This window comes from Manacus vitellinus, unplaced genomic scaffold, assembly GCF_001715985.3.
Source record: "Manacus vitellinus isolate BGI_N305 unplaced genomic scaffold, ASM171598v3 scaffold_28_pilon, whole genome shotgun sequence".
In the NCBI taxonomy this organism is placed as follows: Eukaryota; Metazoa; Chordata; class Aves; order Passeriformes; family Pipridae; genus Manacus; species Manacus vitellinus.
In genome coordinates this window covers 52,106-73,735 of record NW_021940122.1, presented here as the reverse complement: position 1 = coordinate 73,735, position 21,630 = coordinate 52,106, and the positions used below count along the sequence as shown (strand labels likewise).

The 21,630-nt window shown below is 38.2% G+C and overlaps 1 protein-coding gene across 3 annotated transcripts; it reads right to left on the bottom strand.

The window, feature by feature from the left end:
• Nucleotides 1-6,868: 6,868 nt before the first annotated feature.
• On the bottom strand, nt 6,869-19,924 carry IFT57 (intraflagellar transport 57). Of its 3 annotated transcripts, XM_029960690.1 has the most exons (10): nt 19,557-19,918; nt 18,351-18,469; nt 17,335-17,425; nt 14,037-14,105; nt 13,378-13,500; nt 11,340-11,411; nt 10,624-10,755; nt 9,644-9,706; nt 7,848-7,914; nt 6,869-7,304 (listed from the first exon to the last, which is right to left on the bottom strand). In XM_029960690.1, the coding sequence occupies exons 1-10, from the start codon at nt 19,836-19,838 to the stop codon at nt 7,126-7,128; spliced, it is 1,197 nt and encodes a 398-aa protein (XP_029816550.1). In that variant the 5' UTR covers nt 19,839-19,918; the 3' UTR covers nt 6,869-7,125. The 3 variants fall into 3 exon arrangements, with proteins under 3 accessions (XP_029816550.1, XP_029816551.1, XP_029816552.1); XM_029960691.1 differs by lacking the exon at nt 10,624-10,755 and having other exon boundaries at nt 19,557-19,923; XM_029960692.1 differs by lacking the exons at nt 17,335-17,425; nt 18,351-18,469 and having other exon boundaries at nt 19,557-19,924.
• Nucleotides 19,925-21,630: the final 1,706 nt, after the last annotated feature.

Here is a 21,630-nt window from a genome sequence, read left to right as displayed (position 1 = left end):
TGAAAATTTGCCTGAACAGCTTGGGAAAGGCAGGTCAGTGCTAGAATTAGCCTCAAAGAGAGTCCACAGCAGCTCTCCTAGGGAGGTGGACCTGAATGAAAGGGGGCCCTGAGTGCTCCCAGTTGTATTCCAACATAGGGTGAAAAGCACCAAGAAGTGACTTCCAGTACTAACCTGCCCAGCCGCTGAAACAGATGCCTTTTTGTCTGGCTTTTGTTTTCAAATGGCCAATAAGAACAGATCAGCACTGGCACCATTGTCTGCAATAAATGTCTCTTCACCGAGTCGAAGACTGTGGTGTGTTGTAAACAATCATGGCACTGAGTAAAGCAGAATTGATCATACAAAGGATACATTTGCCAAAGCATGGTTTAAAGGTCAGGATCTCTATAATGGAGCCACCACACTTAAGCCACAGTGAAAAGGAGGTACTAGCATTTTTTGGGATGAAATATAGAATAGTGTTATAAAAAGACTGCCTAACCCTTTACCATGGTTGTGTTTTCTTCATCACAGTAAAGCTTTATCTTCTGCTGGTCAGAAGGTCCCTCACTGATAAACTGGTATTTTGTATTCTGAGTAACTACAAAATAAATGCCACAGTTCATCTCAGATGCAGACTCAGTTTCTGTTGTGCAGTGACAGATCTTTCTGTATGCCATGGGTCCTTTTCATTGCTAAAGTGAAGCTTTTTATTGCTGTCGCTCTGCTAAAGTCAGGAATGGCAAATTCAGGTGTTCAGAAACACCCCAGAGTATGAGGCCACAGGAAAAAAATCTGAGTTCTGCAGGGAGTATTACAGCTTTCTAAAGGCTACATTCTGTGGCCGTATCTTCTTGTGTTTCTCCTTTTCTTCCACCACTAGACAAAACAACTTTTTTCACAAATGAAAGTTTCCTTCCTTCTAGCCAAACCTCATGCTGATAAAGGTCAAGTTAAGCTGCTTTGAAACTCTGGGTTATCAGTACAGCTCTTCATGGTGCAGACAAAAAGGAAGACTTTTGCAGAAGTAGGTGGTTGAAATATAAGCAGTTTTGAAAGATGCAACATAAAAACGTTTGTCCTCCAGACAAAGAGATAAGCAGATCCATCCAGAGTTCTAAGGCTTTAGGCATACGAAGAGAGAGGAGGTGAAGATCTAAAAAACACAAGTGAGGTAGGAAAGCCAATCCAGACTCAGAACAACATTTAGCCTGACCCCAAGAACAAGCCAAGAGAGCAAGTCTACCTGGAGAATACTTCAATTTGTGAGCAGCTTCTGTGTTTTATTTTCTGCTTTTTGTCTGGGCACAGAAGTTACCACCTGGCTTCATCACCACTTTCTCCTCCCCTCAATTAGAGCAATCGATGAGATACTGAGTTTTGATTAGCTGCTTTTAGCAGAAGAGTGACAAACACCATGGTGTTCACCCTCCTGCTGTATTTTGCTGTAATAGCAAATGCAGTCTGACCAGCCTTCTACAGGGTTTTTGTAAATACTCTGTAGAGAAGCTGAGGTTTCTGTGGCAGGACAGGCAGGGATACCTTCCTGCTTCTCATCTCCTTTTGACACCCACACTGATTTGATGTCAGCAGTGGCTGCTTACACATGGCACGCTACAGAGACACACCACGTGAGTTCCACCCAGGTTAGCAGAAGCTCAGACAGACTGACAGCATCGGTTATATTCAGGTCATGTTGTCAAACTTCCAATTATTGGCAAGAAACACCATCACAGAGGAGCACACTCTTCACCTCCGAGGGATGAAGAGTAACTAGAAGCAACTAATGGAATGTAACTAAGTGAAGGCATGTTTTCTATATTGAAGAAAAGATAATATGGAAGACCTTTTAAAGGAAGCTTTTTTATTCTATCCATTTGAATTTGTTACCTGTGTATCAATCCTGTTCACAAGTGAGAGAAAATTGAACTGACTTTCAATAACTTTTATCTTCTCTAACACAATTGCATGCATTTCTTTTTTCAGCAGAGTTCTCCCAAACCCAAACATAGTATTCTCTTATTCAAACAGAAAAGTCAGTGTCCTAGAGTACTTATAGCAAAAAACCTCCAAACCTGCCACACCTAGAACATACCTTTCTGCCCCAAGAAAAGTCTTCTCAGAACAATACTTTTTATTCTTTATTGTTGATGTAGCTGAAGATGATGAAAATCTTCAAGAATGTTTTACTAGAGCTTATAATATGGGCACTCCACAGAAGGCTGTAATGAAATGGCTGCTGGACAGATCAGTACAAAATCAATGAGTGACACTCTTTAAGATCACAGAGTTTTCATTGTTTTTACTGTTGTTAGATAGCATTTGTCAAACGCAGCAGAAATCCTTCCTGCCATCATACTAGGAACTTGTGCACTTCCTGTAACAATGGACACAATGATCTACAGATGCTGACAAACCTCTTGAAACCTTCTGCACCATTTTTTGGCTCTAGTTTCCAGAAAAATTTCACAAACAGCCTGTCTCCCTTGATCTGACTACTGGCTTGTATTCTTTCCCAAATGGATTCTTTGAAAAGAGGTAAAATGCTCATGAGCCAGCAATACCGAGAGAAGAATAGAGAGAACCCTCTAAAAACTTACAGTAGCCCCCCTACCAAGACAAAACAAGAAACTTCTACCCTAAAACTAGAGGAGGGATGGGAAACTTTTGATCCCAGGGATGCCAGTTTAATTCTTTGTGTTACTACTGAATAACACTAAGATGCTATTTGAAGTATTAAAAGCCACAGAAACAAGAAAATATGTTTGAACGAACAATTGCAATTAGTGAGTCATCAAGAGGAATATTATTAGAAATAATTACTCTCTCCTTCTGACCTTAGAATAGTCACCTTTGTTGATTTTTACAACAGGTAGCTAAGACGTGAGTGAACTGGCAGGTCTCAGCCACTTCTGGGAGTACTGAGACACAACCATTCTTAATTACTAAGACCAGGAATGAAAAAGAACAGAGCAAAACTAGGCTGCAAGTGAAAGACTAGCATTATTCAAATTGTTACTTCTCTTAATGAAAAGCTCTCAACCCTGCTCAGTGTTGCGTGGGAATCATTGCAAAATGGTAGGGCTGTTACCAGGAGGCTGAAAGACAGACATTTCCAGCAACACCAAGCCCTGGAGCAATAGCTAAGCATTAACTAATACCAGAAAGCCCCGGTAATGGCACTTGCTGAATGAAGAAATACATCGGAAGGAGGAAATGGCAGGCGAAAATAACCTTTGCTATCTCAGAGCCTTCCGTGGAACAGTAAAGATGCAAAACAGCCAGTGCTCATTTCCCCTGTTTACTCAGCCTCACAGGTGCCGATGAACTTTTCCCAAGTTTTATTGCAAGCCTTTGTCGGCAACCACCCAACCATTTCCTTAAACGTTAACTCATGGACAAGCAAGTGGAAAGCGGTGACGCTGCAGGAACTAGGACACTAGGACGGGGCTTTTCACAGGCATGTTGTTATGCTGCCGAGGTCTCTGAATGTCCCAGCCGAGGGGGAGGCAGGAGTGTGCGCACGCACGTGCAGCTGCCTGCGGAGGCACAGTGCAGCATTGACATTCCGTGAGCGGGCAGAGCGCCAGCGTGACAAGACACAGCATCACACCAATGCCTTCTTTTTTTAATTAACATTTGTCAAACTTGGAGAGAAGCCCAGGCTGCAAAATTGGGATGCAAAAATTCAAAGAGCGCAGAAGCTGGAAACATTCACATACAAGCTCTTCATTTATGCCTAGTCTTTTTTATAGGTCATGCAGAGATGACTTAATTGCTCTTATTGTAACTTACAATTAGCAATACAGGGATTTTTTTGTATGTCGTAATTCACAATAGAGATGTACTTCAAAAAAAGGGGCAAAGTTTAATAGTAGGTGGACATTTATTTTCCTTTTCAAGGAAAAATTTTCCCTAACGTTCCTCTCTTTTGGGTGGGGGAAGAGGGGAAGGCCTTTAACGCCACCAGCAGACAGGAGTGAGAATATTTTTACCAGATCTGGGAGTTGTTTCTAACTTGGGAGTGGTTTATCAAAGTCACCTGAACTTCTCTTTCACCTTCCTGAACAGCACTTCCTGGTGCAAGTTCAAATGATTAACTTGTCTCATTGCTGAAACCCTGAATTCTCAGCCTAAGACTGAAAACCACTATTAAACTCTTGCAATTTCAATATTGCGTCACCAACACCAAGGCCCTCTATGAGAGAATTGGATTAAGAGGTAAAAATCCAGCCCTTTGCATTTTCCACCAGCACAGCACATAATATTCAGCAATTTATGCTATCTGCTGACATTACAAGAGAATGGGGAGTGGGATACTACATTTATTAAAGTAAGATGGTAATACATTAACATCACTCTCACACATCCTAAATGGCCTGTAAACAGCACCTCTAATAGGGTACCATGCACTAAAAGTCTATTTCCAGTTTCCAGCAGAGCACTTACATCCTAGCCTAGACAAAAGACAGCTCAGGGAAATAAGATACTGAGTCATATTATGAGGTTCAGAGGGATGTCAAAGCTGCAGAAACTCTGAGAAGTAATATGCTGCTAGTGTTCCCCTCCTGGAGCTTTGGAGGGTACATGCAAGAGAGTTGAGCTGGCTACTGATGAGCCTTCCTCAAAACTCATTTCTAAGAGCCAAGTGTCAGCTTTTCCTGGGGCCACGTACAAGACGGAACTATTGCAGTCCTTATGGCAAGGACAAAACCCATGGCTTCTCTGACCAGTTAGCAAATGAAGCTCCTTTTTTGTCCCTCTGCATGACTTCTGGATCTGTCTACAGCTAGCTTCTCTTTGGCTTCTAAATGACATGTGACAGTGACACCATGCCTCCATACTGATGTGTTTCAGAGGGCTGAAAATGTTAAGAGACCTTGGAAGAGGAGAGCTGTATATAAAAGTTAACTCTTACAAATAGTCCTTCTGCCCTAAATATTCTTCAGAAGAGAGACTCTTTTATAGCACTTCTTCAAATGCATCCTACTAACTTAGGGACACCTTATTTTGTTGCTCTTCAGTTTTGACACTGCATTAGATAATGAGCAATGTAGGAAGTAATGTGAATCAAGTGATTTAATTTTCATGTGGCTTCTGCTTCCTGCATTGATTCAGCAGTGGAGTAATTACACAGATCATTGCTTTTTTAGAAGGGCCTTTCAGGCTGCTCGTGACAGGCCTCACTGCTCTTCTCATGCTTTTAAGGAAGGTGGAGTGGCCACTTGCCGGATCAGTAAGACTGTTTTCAAAGCAGGATCAAGTGGTTTTACTGTCTAAAGGGACAAATGCCACTCTTTGTCAGATGACAAGTAAAGGCCATGTATCACTCCTGAGACAATTACAGAAGTGTCCTACTTAGATTAACGCAGTTTTAGACAGTACCATTAAAAATAATGTAGATCAATTACAGATAATTAGCATGCTATTTTAGAATTACCGTGGCATAAAGGCGGCTAGCTTTTCTTCCGGAGATTTTTCTGTCACATTAGAGGGTTTTTGGCCATGCTTGTCTCAACAGATTCACTTCTAATAGAGTGCTCAGTACATAAGGGAAGGGTTTTGATTAATTGTGTTTGCTATATTAGCATGAAGGAGGAGTTTTTTTTGGGAAAGTATTTACATAAACAGCACTTATACAGCACAACATTTGAAATCCCAAAGCATCAGAGAGCTGCTTTGCAGGCCATGCAGAAGGGGGTTGCTTTAGCTTAAATTTAACTAACCCCACTGCTAAAAGTAAATTCACAGTAGCAACACCACCTAACAAAGGGAATATGAATAATAACTTTTCTAATTTCAGCTGAATGTGGGAGGATATAGGTAGGCAGCAAAAAGAGTTGGAAACCGATTTCCAATGTGATTCATGGAGATTTTCAGCAGTTGCTTGCACAGGTAAATTATAATAGCTGACATTTACATACAGCTTTTCACTTATTAAAATCTAATGGGTTTAGGGCTTTTTCTTTTTGGTAAATGAAATACTCAAGCACAACAAACTTGAACTGGCTCATGGTACTGACTGTGTCAAGTGTCTTGACTTTCAGATACAGAACTGATCCACTGATTCTACAAAATACAGCTCACCTTTAAATGAGAGAAATTGATTGTAAGATGAATGGAATTGCCTATGATAGTTAGAGGAGGATTTTAATATCAGTGGAATTGCACCAATATTGTCCATGGCTTATGAACAACTGTAACCAAAAGGAGGTAGTAGTACTTTAATAAGATTATTTCTTTGTTCCATGCTCCTTCATTACCAATAACATCTAGAATCACTCCCTGCCGACACATTTACTAAGACAAAGCGAGCTCCCCTGTTGCCATAACATTTCCAACCCCTTCCTCCTACATTTTTCTTCTCATTCCATATTACTCAACTAGATTTGGCAACATTTTTCCTTCCCAGAGTTCAAAATTAGGTGTTCTGACAAAAGAACAGAAAACAAGAATAATCCAAATTATGTCCACGGAGCTCTACTACATACTATAAATGAAAGCAGCATTTGACCCAATGCTAATCTAAAGTGACTCTGAAACAGTGATGACACATGGAAAAAAATTAGAAAGCCACAGTAATTTCCAAACAGTACTTTCCATCCTCTTTGGTCTTAAATAGATTTTGATATCATTGCTGCTGGTAAAGGCAGCGTTGCAGCTGATATCAGTTTTGACCCAGCCTTTTAGAAAAGGTAATGCTGTATTATTTCAATTTCATCAATTAAATACTTTATACTAAATCTATGTAAATGCAATAATAGACATTTTACATTCCTTTCAAGTAATTTCCTTTCAGCACTGTAGAGTATCAAGATTGCAGGCTGTCAGTATCACTCTACAGACTTCCACACTACGTAACATTCTCCAATGAAGTAGAGACATCTTCATTAATAAGAATTTATTTGTATATTTGGAAGAGATCTGCAGTAAATCTTTACAGCACAAAACTAAACACGGCTCCATGTTGAGTCCAAAGTGTGAATGTTACATCTTAAAAAAGTGCATGACAAGCATCTTGTTAAAAAGGAACAAGAAAAAACATAATTCCCCTCTCCCAACAAAAAGCAAACCTCTGAGCTCACAAAAAAGCAAATGGTAGAAAACTGTATTTTGGGCAAACCAAGTCAGGTCCAAATAATTTTAATAGGCACCTACTGTGGCTTCTGGAATCATTGTTGCATGCATATCTCTAGTCATATTGGACTTCTCTTTCAGCTTTGACTGGAGTAATGTGTGTTCCATGACACCAATCTGTATGTCCATCTGAGTGGTTTCTTGCTTCAATTTTGTTAAGGCCTGTTTAATCTTCACTAGAGGAGCTGTTCAAAAAAAAAAGACAAACAGTGCAACTCTTGACAGCTGCTTAACACAAAAGCATTGTTTTCTATACTTCACTCCTTAAAATTGAAGAGCTGAATGAACAAAAGGTCGTTCTACTCTAAAGACATGATTGTACTGATACATCATTTTTAATATGCAAAAATTGTAAAGGCAGAAATAGGCAATGATAATTTTGCTCTTTTCTTGACATCTAAGATCTTCAAAAAGATTTGCATGAACATTAAGACAGGTTTTTCAATTATGTGTTTTGCTCAGTTGAAAGCCTCATCCCCATACCTGTCTTGAGGTTTGGTAGAGAACAGAAGACAACTTCAATAGAGGGTCATCTTACCTGTGAAAAGCTATTAAATAATTTGTGCTCCACACTTTGTTTTCTAACCCCTCACTTCCCACTATTATGCTGCTGCTGCATCATACTGCTCCTTGTAATTGCTCTTGTTTTATTTTTCTTTAATCACGTACAAATTATATACCTGTCACTAAGAAAAAGAGTGTTTGGTTTGAAGCAAAAACATACTTACCACCATCAGTCATACTGCTTCCTTTCTCTTCTGTTTCTTGCTTTACTTTCTCTAATACTTCTGTGATCTTAAAATAGATATTTTTTCTTAATTAAACCAGATGAATGTCAAGTTAAAAAAAAGTCTCTGCTGAATAACTGCATTAGTTAAAAAAAATTAAATAATCCATCTTTCTTATTGAATACAGAGGAAAATTTTTTTCCAAACATTCAGAAAATTTTAATTTAACTTTACCTACATTAATGTTGTAAAAAATTACAGCAAAAAGAGTAGCAAGTTAAGCAAACAGCATAGTGTTACTGAGAGTCTGTGCATCCCAAATGAAAACAACAATGTAAGTGTCTCAGTGTGATGCTGGATGGAAGAAGATAGGAATCCATATCCTTGCAGACTAAGATTCACCAAATAGCCATGCCCACTGCCCCTTTGGAAGTGTCAGGACTTCAGCATGTTACAGTGGAAACCTCAGAAGCAGCACTGCAGCACAAGAAGGTGCAGCAGTCAAGCCTGCTGGCACTGGCACAGGTATGTAAAGTGCATGTATGAAGAATAAAAATGCATTTCAGCACTGACTATCTATTGCCCAGTGTGCCTTTGTAGACAACGAAGAAAAACCAAATACATCATTCTATGGTACAGTCAAGGTAATAATTCAATATTTTTGTCTATAATTTAAAAGCAGCCCTTTGTTAGGGCTTCAATAAACCTTTTCAGTAACCAAAAAGAACCATTACTGCACACCTGCAGTGGTAACCGTATCACCAAGCGGGCTGAGGTTTGATTGCACTGAAGGCACATCAGCAGGAACATCCAACGTGTCTAGTTTATCTCAGATATGCACCACTGCATCTACACACTTTGAAGGATGCCAACCACTAATACATTCATCATCACTAATCAGTCTATCAGCTTCCAAAGCACAAACACATTATAAATCTCAAGTCAACGTAAAATACATTTTTTTCAAACCTACTTCCTTGAGAGTGAGATAGAAAGCAGCTCTAATTCTGCAGAATTCATATGCTCAGAAATCTTTCCTGGAAAACTCCCATTAAACTGCTGTATTACCTACTGCAGTTGGACTCGGTGATCATTGTAGGTCCCTTCCAACTGAATTATTCTATCCTAAAACAGCTCAAACTTGTTCTGCAATTTCCAGCACATTCTTAATGTGTAATCTATTTTATGTTACTTATTCCAGAGACTTTATTGTTTAATAAATAAAGTGGATTGCTGAAACCCAAACAGAGCCATTAAAAAAATAATTTCAGAATTGGACAAAGGGTTGAAGTATTTGGAAATCAGGCCATAATTCTACATGACATGCCATGAAACATTCAACTTGTGGAGGCAGTTAGGAGTTTGGAGATTTTTCTTTGAATTTGTCAGAGCACTGATTTAAAGGCAAAAAAACCCCACAACAGAAAAACAGATTTGAGTATAATTTTATGTATGGAAACAGTTACTATTTAGCCAAATATAGCTTTTAAGTGCCTGGAAGATGAAAATTTCAAATTGTTAATTTGAACTAAAAATAACAGTTAAGCTTTTCTTCTTCCAAAGAATTTATGGATATGACTTATTACTCCCGAATAATTCTAGGACATAGGTTATAAAATACATTTACTGAGCTCACAATTCAGGAGTTAAAAATCATCAGCAGCCTGGGTTTAAAATTTAGGGACTGGACTAGATCATTTCTCCTTAACAAACATTAATCTTTAACATGAGCACAAATCAGAAAGAACTGGTTTCATTAAACTCCAAACGCTAAATGCCAATAAGCTATGTTTTACCTCAGAAAGCACTCTGCTCCTTTCAGTTACTCCTCCACTTCCCTCCTGGTACTTCTCTTTAGCCTGGAAAGAAACATGGTTCTTGCTATAATGACATAGTTGAAGAGATATATGCAGATAGCTCAGAGAAAACACCAAAACTTGCTCTCACATGTTCCAATTCCAGAAACTCTCCCACAAAGTCCCAATGACATTTACAAATGAGGACAGGCTTGAAACATCGGCCCTTGTAATGACTATCATTCAAAACTTAAAAGCAGTTTTCAAAATTGTAATTGCCCAAATACACACCAGATAAGGAGTATGTTTTCTAATCACTGACATGGGGAAATAAACATAAAGAAAATTTGCCAGAACGCAACAGAACTGAATTCCGGAGCCCAGAATAGTACTTTGTCAACAGTAAATTACTATCTTGAAGATATTTAAAAGTTTAACAGCAAGGCAAACAGAAGCACAGACGTCAAATCCTGTAAATCTTGTTGTCCTCACGGTCATAAACAGGAGGGCTTGCCAACAGGCAGCTTAAACAGGCCTCCTAACTAGGGTATCAAAAAGCTTCTCAGACAACACTCTCTTGGCATAAAAACTAAACAAAGCAAATAAGCAATCAGAGTGCTTTGTGCACATTAGCACAAGTACTTAGTCTAAGAGATGGATGTTGGACTGAGACTGTGGCTTCTCCAGTCCTGACAGATGTGTGAACTGCACAGGGAACACAGAACTAGCAATTTACTAGCTGCTCAAGACTGGGAACAGATTTAGATAATACTTTGATAATACTTTGCCTTGTAGAACAGTTGAATAAAAATTGCTAGTTTAGCTTAGGAAAAATATAATTTTACAACCAATCAGCATGTCCCCTGCTTTATATCCAACAGCAAAATTCATAGATACTCACTCCACTTCTTCTTGGCCTCTAACCCTCACTTAATAGCAACTTAATACTAGAGAAGGCAACAACAAAAGACCAGCAATACCTCACTCAGCAAGGCTTGGGCTGAACGGTATTCTTGAACCAAGTGCTCCAACTGATTGTTGATGTACTTTTCCCTGCTATTGATCTTTTCCAATGTTCTGCTGATCTCATTATGGAGTTTGTCAAGGTAACCCTAGAAAATCACATTCTGTGGGTTGACAGTATACAGACAGTACACAAAGAGTACTGAAATGGTGCTGTAGTTAAGAAAGGATATGGAAGCCTACATTGAGAGAGAAAAATAGTACAGAAATGCTGTGTTTAGCCAACAAAAAATTATTCCCAGTGTGTTCTGGTTTGCCCACCTCCAAAACACATATTTCAAGCTTTACTGCTTCCATCATAAATGTCAATGTCAGTATGTTACTTCCAGCAACAGTACTTGAGAGTATTTTGGTTTTTGTACCAGTACTTATTTTCAGATTCTATTATTCTATTTTGCCTTCTGCAGTCAGCATGTACTTATGGTAATGCATACATTACTGAATCCTGATATCCCTGTTAATCCTCACACATACAACTCTTTCCCACAAGGTATTTTGCCAGTCACGCTGTCCTTAATCATCATTATCATATCTTTCTCTTTTTCATTTTACAGCAATAGCATAAATAAAATGAAGAAAAAAGAGAGCAGTTTAGTTCTTAATGTATATCAAATAAAAGAGAAAATAAAAATGCTGACAGATCAGTGAAATAATCTGTACATACAAGACATACCCTAGTTTCTTTCAAAGAAGAATCAATTCCATCCTTATGCTGGTGCATTTGATCTACATGAATCCTCCAATCCTAAAAAAGATGTCACAAATTAAAACACAGGAAAGTACAACTTTTATCCTCCTCTGGTTACTAAACAAAGGCAGGTATGCAAAGCAGGGTCAGTTCTCTTTTATTTATTTATTACAGCATATCATCCTGCCACTGCTTTGTTCATAGCCAGAGGCACTTGCTCAATGTGACACAATCTGTAAATCTCCTAAATGTCACGTGACACTGAGATCGATAAACAAACACCAACATCCTCACTGACACCATAGCAGCTCTGCTTTTGAGAGTCTGATCTTCATGGGACTATTTCTGCTGGAAAACATTCTGGACACAAATACTGAAAATACTGAATATAGCTGCACTAGCTCAGCTTATTCATAGACAAAATTAATGCTTCAGATGTCCAAATCCAACAGTTCCAGACTATCAGTTCTTCCCTTTCTATTTTAGCCCTTACTGTTACCAGGAGAAGAATGGAAAGAAATGAAAGAGGCAGAAATACCTAAACTTGGTTTTGATAATGGGACACAATCAAAAGAGGGAAAATTACTTCCACCTTCTAGATCATAGGAAACATACATGGACTCAGGGATGGGGGATGAGAAAAGGTACTGTGAATTGTCACTGGACTTTACATATAAGTTCTAGTTTCTAATGTCATTGATTAAACCATTAACACACTCCTGGTACTATTTTTACATGCACAACTTAGGAAACAGAATATGATGCTTTTCTTGTAGAATGGAAAAACACCAAACGCTTCTGTCCAGCTATTTCTGAAAGCATGAAAGCACAGAAGCTAGGGAAAGAATAATCCTCTTTTCATGTTCATTTTCGTATTCCTTATGGCCAAGAGATGGTACATTAAGCTGGAAGATAGTAAACCTTAGATCCCACAGTGGCTTTAATTTTTCATGTATGTCTTTATTAAGTTTTAATTCCTTACTGTGAGAATCAAGCATCATGTTCTCTGCAACAGATGGGCTTGCTGACGATCACAGAAAAATTGTTTGAACCAGGCAATTCTTCACATAGAAGAATGCAGGATAGTGTAAGACAGGCAAGCAGTTCAGCAGACACTTGAGAGCTCCCCCTATTTTTGGCAAGATAATTATCTTTCATTGTATTCATGTATATGTATTGTATTGATATATTACTGCTGCAGATTGCTCCAACACCCCAAGTAGCTGGGTCACTACAAATGAATGATTTCAGTACTGCACTGATCTGTGTGAGCTACCCAAGTTCCTAGAAAGAATCCTTGCAGCAATGTCAGGAATAGGTCCTAGGTTTGGTTTGGCCAAAGGTAGATGTCTACTTCTAAGCTGCTCATTCCAGACTACTTGAAATAGATTTTGGAGAGAAATACTCATGATGAATATACATATGGTATATATACATGATGAATTTCTCCTTGAGATAGTTATCTGGATATGGTAAGCAAAATCTGTTGAAAAATTTCTTTTTGCTAAACGTAAGGAAAGCACATAATGACCAGATTAGAGGTAAAGACCAACTTTACTGTCATGTAAAGCTCAGAAAGATGAATTCCATACAATCAACCTTTCATGTGGCAGACAAATGGACCAGTTGAAAGAAGTTCATCAACTCTCTTCCAGGACAATGTTTTAATAGTTGGTAAACTGAGTTGGTATAATTTTTCAGAATTGTGAATACATTGGAAATGTCAAAGGATTAAAGAAGTTTCCACTGAGCAAATATACAGAAATAAATATATGGAAGTAAATATACAGAAATAAGGTGCTCTGTAAGTAGCAGAAAAAAATATAATATTGAAAAAACACCCTACTGAAAATTATTGCTTCTACAGTCAAAGTAAGTGGCTAAGGTTCAGACAAGACAGCACTGGAGAGCCCATTTATTCACAAGTCTTGGCATGACAAAAGACAAAATGGAAAGTAAACAGCACTGACTGAAATAACATTTTAATCACCGCGTGTACACACACAAATCCATTCTCAGGTACCTTATTGTCGGTCCTGACTGTAACTTTCAGCTGTGGAAGCACACGTTCCACTTCCAGATTCCACTCTGCTGCGTCTGTCGTGGACTGTAAAATCTCTTCTTGCTTCGCAGTTTCATTCATGTCCTGTGTAAAAATCACAGTTTATATAGGAAATATCATTGTTATGCACAGTGACAACTGTTAGAAATCATAATTCATATTTAGAAAAATATTTATATCAAGAATTATCTAGACTACAGACATAACAGATTTCTTTAATGGCTTTCTTTGAATTCATAAAGATTAGAAATTAAAACATATATCTTCACATCATACTTAAAATTGAAATTAATTAAATGTATATAGTAAGAAATTACAATACATTTCAGAAATGGTGTTTGCATGTGTCTGTGAGATTAAAATACATTCAAGAAACTAATATCATGTTTCCCTAGAAGTTTCTGCAAAAAATTTCTTGCAAATGTGTCTAGCAGTCCTTCAGTGATTTCAGTTTAAAAACTAGCAGCACATGGTTTCTTTAAAATAAGCTGATTCATTTCAGTTGGAATATTTTTTCAAGTTTAGACTATACAGGGGCTTTCAGATTTAAATCAACAGAGACAAATTGCTGCTACAGATGTAAAAACCTTTCAAGAGAGGACTGATGGGTAACAACTTACTGATCTGTATGTTTGTGCCTTTAGAACATTCAGGTCAATATAATTTTCTTCATTGTCTGATTCTTCTTCCTTAAGGAAAGTTGCAAAGTTAGACTTCAGTAAGTATTTTATTTTGCAGGACCACAGAACAAGAAGCATTAAATTCCATATTTCTGAGCAAAACAAGACATAGAGAGTTTATGATAATAGAGCTTATGAAGAGACACAATACCTGGGACAAGCTAAAAGATGAAAGCTACCCCATATGTCCTTCAGAGTGCCACAGTATTAAAAAATAAACCAAACAACCAAAAAATCCCCCTAAACCTAAGCCCTCTCTCCTCAAATGGGCCATTATCAATAGTTGTATGGTAACTGTATGTGTTTCTTAAAGCTTTACCTTAAAAATAAAACCAAACCACACCCAGACCTGAATACAGTTTTCAAGATGTTGTTTGCACTACATATTTGGAGTTGCAGAATGATGCCACATTTTAAGTGTTCAGAATAACACAATTGAAATTGAGGCAACTGTTTTGTTTTCTTGCCTGTGAGATCACACACTGGGCTGACAGTTTTACAGAATTCTCTATTATAGTCTCAAATTTGCATTCTTCAGTGACTATAATCAGCCCAGAGCCCATCACCCATAACATGCATTTTCTGTGCATTACCCTCCATCTATCTACACTGTATTTCACCTGCCATCTCATCACCCATACACTTCACCCTTATACACCTTGTCCCTCTGTTAACTGGCTTTTCCATTGAAGTTGAAACTTCATCATCCACCTCCTTTCCAGACAAATCATGAAAGCTGCAATAACACAGGTCTTAGTGAAGAACCCTTCAAGACTCAGTGAAAACCTTGGAGCTTATTCTTCTTTCTTTTACTCTACCCAGTGTGTAACCAACAGGGACCAGTATTCTCTTCTGGTATGTTTGACCCCTAATCCCTGAATATTTTCAAGAAATTACTGGTGACTAGATTGGGACTATCTTTTGCTAAATCAAAAAATATGTATTTGTGCAGCACTTAAAAGACCATCCTACCAGAACAACAAGACTAGTTATCAGAACTGAGAAACCAAACTGTGCAGATTTACTTGCACACCCAGCCTCACTGGCTACTGGTGGCCACATAGTACAGGCTACTCAATTCCCCAAGATTTAAAAAACTTTTACAGTTCTGATTTACAGACTAGGCTTGTCTCTGCCCCATCAATTTTATTCAGAAGAATCAAAACAAAAGAACAACCAATGAACCTCATTGCTAGCATTTAACTACAGGAAATATTGCTAAATTCAATTATGGATACAGCTAATATCAATATAGTGGCAGCAACAATGGACTGGGGGAAAAACTTACATTGGCCTATAATTAGTCCCTGTAGAACCACTAGTCCCTGTAGAACCACTAGGTGCTCTAAAACTAGAGTATCCACTTGGTATAAACCACCTGGGAACAAAATACCTGGGAATGAGGCAACAAAACCTCAATGGTTTTATTAACACACACGTTCAGAAGAGCCAATAGAACACCTTAGTTGTGAAAATCATGGCCTAGAGCAAACCTGAGAGCAAACCCAGAGGTTCTTTGAAGGGCTTCAACTGTGCTTTGGTTAACTGTTTCATGCCTGCTTCCCCATTTAAGCAGCTTAGACCTTAACAAGATACAGAAAAGAGCAGACTGTTTTCCTACTTAAACATTTTAGCCAACAGCTTACATTTCTGAGGCTGGTCAAAAATGCAACACAGAATGTCTTTTATTCTTCTCAAAATTATTCAAGACCTTTTCCTGTGGAGACTTGAAAGCTGATAAAAATGCAACCAGACAGCCACATCACAGTATTTGCATATTGTATGAAAGTTTGGAATTTTTCTTGGCTAATAAAAATGAGCAAAATAATGTAATACTTAGGAAAACTGAGAGAAAAGGAGGAAGAGAAGTAAACTCTTCAACTGCTACATTATTGTGGACTATTGTGTCCTACAAATTGGGACTATAATCAGAACCATATGAAAACGTTACTGGCACTCTATTTCCAACATTTCTGACCTTTATTTTTTCCCAAACAATTGAACACAAAAGTGGGATAGCTGTGGCTCTTTCTATCCAACATTGCTGGGCCTTAGCACTCCAGAAAATTGTTTTTCCCTCAAGTAATTTTTACTGACATGGCAAGGGACCACTCCCAGGCTCACAGCTTTCAGTATTCTGGTTTTGATCTACATTCATTTTGCACTGAATCATCAATTTTTGCAGAAATCAGATGTGAAACTAACTTCTTTCTGAAATTTTCACTTTTATTGTCCTCAGCTAACTTCCTCTCCAGAAAAATCTTGTTTAAGTCAACAGCAAAAAGACTCACTACATGAAGACAAACATGCCTGATAATATGCCAATGTCTTGTGATCACATTAAGCTACCAGTTTACATTGAGACTCCATCTCTCATAAAACTAATCTTCTAAGTAAGTCAGTCAGCAAGAAAGAACTTCTCTTCAACATCCTTCCATCAAAAAGCCCTAAAAGTATATTAGAACTTGCAGGTGTATTTCATAGGCTGTTTCATAGCCATGACAACTTCACTGTAATTATTACAATTAAAAAGTAGGAATAAATAAAACAGTTGATCCTCAAACATTGCCATATTTTTGATAAAAGGTATTTCAAAGCACACAGAAAGACTTATTCTTCAGTCAGAATGAATGATGGAATACTATTATCATTGCATTCATGGAATATATATCAATGAGCTCCTGCGACCTTTGTCTACAGCAACAATTCTGCAACCTTTATTTAGGTCTTTGTTGGTATTTTTAAATAAACATTCTATTTCCAGTTGTTCTTCTCCATCTACTCTGTTCCCAAATTTCAGACAAACTAAATACCGAAGTTACTGCTTCCTATTTGCATGAAATCTAAGTTACAGTAGTGAGCATTCTATTAATTAAGCACTGGGCAAATTTTAACCAAATATTAGCCAATTCTGTAAAGAGGGATTGAAGTGTTGTTTAACATCAAGAGCTTGTATCAGTAGAACACAAACAATTCTGAATCTCTGTGATTTTAATGCATGGTTAGATTCCACTGCACATAAGAACATGTGCTCTGTCTCAGTGAGTTAAAAACCTTATCTGAAAAGCAACAAAAAACTACAGAGAATCTGATGATGCAAGAATGGAGCCACAGGGAAAAAAATGAACAGCTAATAGAAAGGACTTCTTAAACAAAGCCAAACAAACTCAACAGTGAATAAAAACTTGCCCATGGCTGACCAATACTAGTATCATCAAAAGCGATGACATAAACCTACTGCAACATCCTCTTCCAATTTATTAAGTGTTAATTCTGCATCATCTTCTGTTATTTCTTCTTCTTCTAGCTCTTCTGTTGGATATGCTGGCCTGAAATTAATTCAAAGAACAGCAGAGCTTTTAAACACAGTAAATTGTAAATACCTCTGTAAATTCTCCTTAGCAAACAAAACATTTCATGAGAAGTATGGATGGTGTGGATTATAATGAGACAGTGATTAGCATCTCACATACTTAAACAAATAAATTAACAGCCTTAAAAGGCATTATTTATTTTGGACTGTCTTAAAAGTAAAGCTTATTTCCTATGCCAGGCAGAACAGTATATTCATACTACAAAGACATCTGGGGAGTAAATTTTGGTTTTCTCTTTTGGTCTGACCTCTTAAAATTCAAGTGCAAGTCACCACAGACTTATTTTCAGCCCACATTGGAATTTGTGTATTAAACAGAAGTAACAGGAAAATATTTCTAAGGTAGAAATTACTTTGCTACATCCATTTCAAAACCCATCAGAGTGAAGGAATGAAATAAAGAACACTTTTAAAGACAGTTTCATACACTAGAAATTATCTGTGATCTAATTTCTCCTAAGATTTCCTTCATATTAAATAAAACTACTGTACCCTACTTGTAACATGATCATATGGTGCATACCTCCAGTTGAAGAGGTTAAGAATTAATTGATAGAACCTAAAAGGACATTAAATGTTTCAACTCAACTGTCAGATTAACAGGGAGTTATGCATAGGGAAATGACCAAAAAAAGGTCATCAGTTAAATCTTAATTAGCTAAGTCTATTAATGGTCCAAACTCAGGCTTACTGGTAATAGACTGAGTTGTGTGAAATTGCATTAGGAATTAATTGGTCCCAGTGCTTCAAGCCTAGTTGAATTTTGCATCTCATGAAATGTCAAGTAAAACACTTTTAGTCATTACTATGTTTTGTCTTCACAACTTACATCTGTTTGCTGGAAAACAATGCATAAGGGAGGATGCTAAAGTGTATTGTACCTTTTCCAGCTAAAGCCAGTGTGTTTCAAGGCTTCTTCAGCTAAACAATCAAGAACATAGCACACTTGCTCTCCACAACCAGCCTTTAATTTTGAGGGAGGAAAATCCACAGGCCTTCCCTAAAATAAAGAGATGTGCTGTTTATTAATGGCCCGTTGATCCGAGTTTCCTCACAGGGAGATAAGATTTTTTTTACACTAAAACCAAAGTGTCTCTTGTGTATGAAGATTTTATTAATGTTAATTCACATTCTTTCCTTACACAGCTCCAGTCAGGCAACAGAAGGGAAAAGAAAACATCCCGAGGAACACATGCAGTGTAGAAATCTTAAAGCACATGGTAACGAGGATACTCATAGGGAGCAGAAGAGTCAGAAGCCACAAGAGAGATGGATGGTCAAGCACACAAGTGACAAGCTGGCAAGGTAAGAACAGCTATGGAGAAACTTCGGTACTGAGACTTAAATACCAGTTTTTCAACATTGTCTTGTTTGCTGCAGATTTTATTTATAAAATATTTTTATTTATTGCTATCCTGTAGAATAAAAATATTAGTTTGCTATGGTTTAACTCCTTTAGAGAATAGTCTTAACATCATTCACAGCTCCACTGCAGTATAATCTTCCCTAAGATCATACTTCCTGTAAGTTGATATATTCTCCTCACCTTTGTTTCTGTTGGTTTTTTTTCTTTTTTTAATATTGAAAAAAAAATCCCAATACTTCCCGGCAGTTTATACAACCTTTTACTCATTAACAAAAAAAAAAAGAAGAAAACACAAACACTATTCTAAACCATTTCCTTCACTGTGAACTATACCATTGATTATGGCAGGAGCAGGATCATATGCACTGTGTAAACTTTCCAGACAAAATCTCTGTAAATTATGCTACTATAAATGAGCAACATATGTGGCACTACAAAAAGTAAAGCCAGTTTAATCCATTTTGTAGAACAAAAGTAATTGGAATCATATATAATATTATAAGACCATTTTCTGCAGTGCTAAAAAAATTAGCAAGTAGGTATAGACTGTATAAACTTCCAGTTAACTAAGTAACAGAGTAGAAACTTATAAATAGGAGAGGTCTGTCTGGTCCTTGCGAACAGAAGCAGGAAGGAGAGGAAGTGTGTGATTGCAGCTCTTTCTGAAGGCGATGCCCACGTTTGACACACGCCTGGGAAATCAGCCTGCTCAACAACTTACAAAGGAGCGCAGTTCCGAGAGCACGTTCGAGATCACTGCGTTGGGGTCATCGCACTCCTGGGGCTGCTCGAAGGGACGCCCCGCTTTCGTGATCAGCCAAGCGGCGAGCGCGCAAAACATGAAGAACTGCTCCCCGGGATTGGTGGGCAGTGCAAAGTAATGCCTGTTTAAAAAGCAGAAAGAATGGCAGATATTTTGAGCTCCTGGAGCTCGTACGGCATTACAGGCCAGCACGCACCACAGAGCAGTTTCTTTACCCGACTTTCTCAATGAGCAATCCATCTGAACTGAATTCAGGATGCCTCGTTTCACACATAATCACAGCAGGCTAAGTTTGCTACATCCAGCTCACTTGTTTCCGGCTTCGAGTGAGCTATTAATCAACATTAACTTCCACGGAATCAAATGGAAACTGGGTACTCCTCTCTTCTGCCAGCAGCATTATATAGCCTCGGTTAAACACCACCAAATTAGCATTTCCATACAAACCCAAGTTACTCCTCTTGTTTGAGGAGCAACTTGGAGGAGTTGTTTACCTGAGCAGTCTCAAATCATGATGAGCTCAATTCTGTTACCATTTTAGAGATGCAGAATCCCATCACTTCATAAAAATACTACCACTGGCTACTTGAGAACCCATGCAATAGATCCATTCAAGTATTCCTTGCATATCATAAAATACTTGGAAGCTCAAAAGAATCCCAAGTCAAAAATCTGCAATTGCCAATAACTTGTACAAAGAACGGTATCTATATTTGAGAATATGACTATGCCTCTTTAAAAATAAGCAAGTAAATAAATAAATAAAATTTGCACCAAGTGACCATATGCAAACCTGAATGGCACTCTCTTGTGGAGGGGAGAACAAATTTATGGAAACTTCACTGCCTCAAGAGATGTGTCTTATTTCTACATACTGGCATTATCCCTGCCATTATTCCACAGCAACACCACCTCCCTTCTTAACATCCCCAAATTCTATTCTTGACAACAGCAATACATCCAATTCCTTTTATTCCAAGTTCTCCCAAGGACTTCCCCTTCATACATTCCTCATGAGTGGCAAGAAGCTGGTGTACCTAAATCAGTGCGCTCAGCTCAGCTCAGCTCAGGAGCAGGTTTTGAAGCGATCCTTCTACCCATCCTCACTTACTGTGCCTTAGGTTGCTTTGGAGAGCAACCTAGACAAACCAGATCTGCTTTGGATCACACTAAATTCAAATATATAGTCTCAAGAAGAATTCAGTCTGTAGAACCAGACCACGATTAGTCCCCCAAAAATGTAACCCACATATGCAGTAAATCACACACTCAGTAAACCACATTCACACTGGCTACTCAGAACCAAACCCTTCTGTTTACAGACACAGCTGCTCACTACGGTACACAAAGGTTTGCTTCCCTGCTCCAAACATTCTGATGGTCTGACAGCTCGCTAGAACCAACTTACAGCTGCTGTGCCCGTACTTCCCAACAAGGGAATAATCTGGACTGCCTCTTTTTCCCCTACCTACCAAAATGTTGCTTATAGAAAGCTGAACTCTGTGACACGCTGCTGTGGAGCCTGGTTGAACCTGACAAGATGGATTTGAAAGTTATTTGGGCAGGCAGATGTTGGGAACATATTGGTCCCATTTCCCAAGTTTCCTGCCTCCCCCATAATTAAAAAAAAAATAAATTACATATGAAACAAATATATATTGGATATGAAAACCTAGACTTAACAAGAATGGATCCAAGACCCTTTTTGTAAAAGGTCAAAAAATATACACTCCCCACAAACAGTTACTCTGAATTCAAGAAACTCAGAATTATTTAGAATTATTTAGAATTTAGGTAGAACTAATTTTTGCACAGGTACCTTGGCATGCAGCTATCCAGTACCTGTCGGGGGCGGGGAAGGTCAAGTGCTATTTACTTATCACATCTCAGCCTTCGGCGTTTGGAAAGCTTCCAGAGGACACGGGAAGCTGTGCCTCTGGCAGGTTTTGCCTTGAGCCAGGCCCTGGCTGGACCTGCCCCCCTTCCTTCCCTGGGCTCTGACCGCCCGCTGGGATTTCTCCCCGGCCGACCC

Excerpts from the sequence above, each read along its gene's own strand:
- IFT57 (XM_029960690.1), bottom strand. The coding sequence starts at position 19,838 with ATGGATTGCTCATTGAGAAAGTCGGGTAAAGAAACTGCTCTGTGGTGC. Across the intron at positions 17,426-18,350 it reads ACTGGCTTTAGCTGGAAAAG|GCCAGCATATCCAACAGAAG; the intron begins GTACAATACACT and ends AATTAATTTCAG. Across the intron at positions 9,707-10,623 it reads CCCAAGCCTTGCTGAGTGAG|GCTAAAGAGAAGTACCAGGA; the intron begins GTATTGCTGGTC and ends GTTTCTTTCCAG.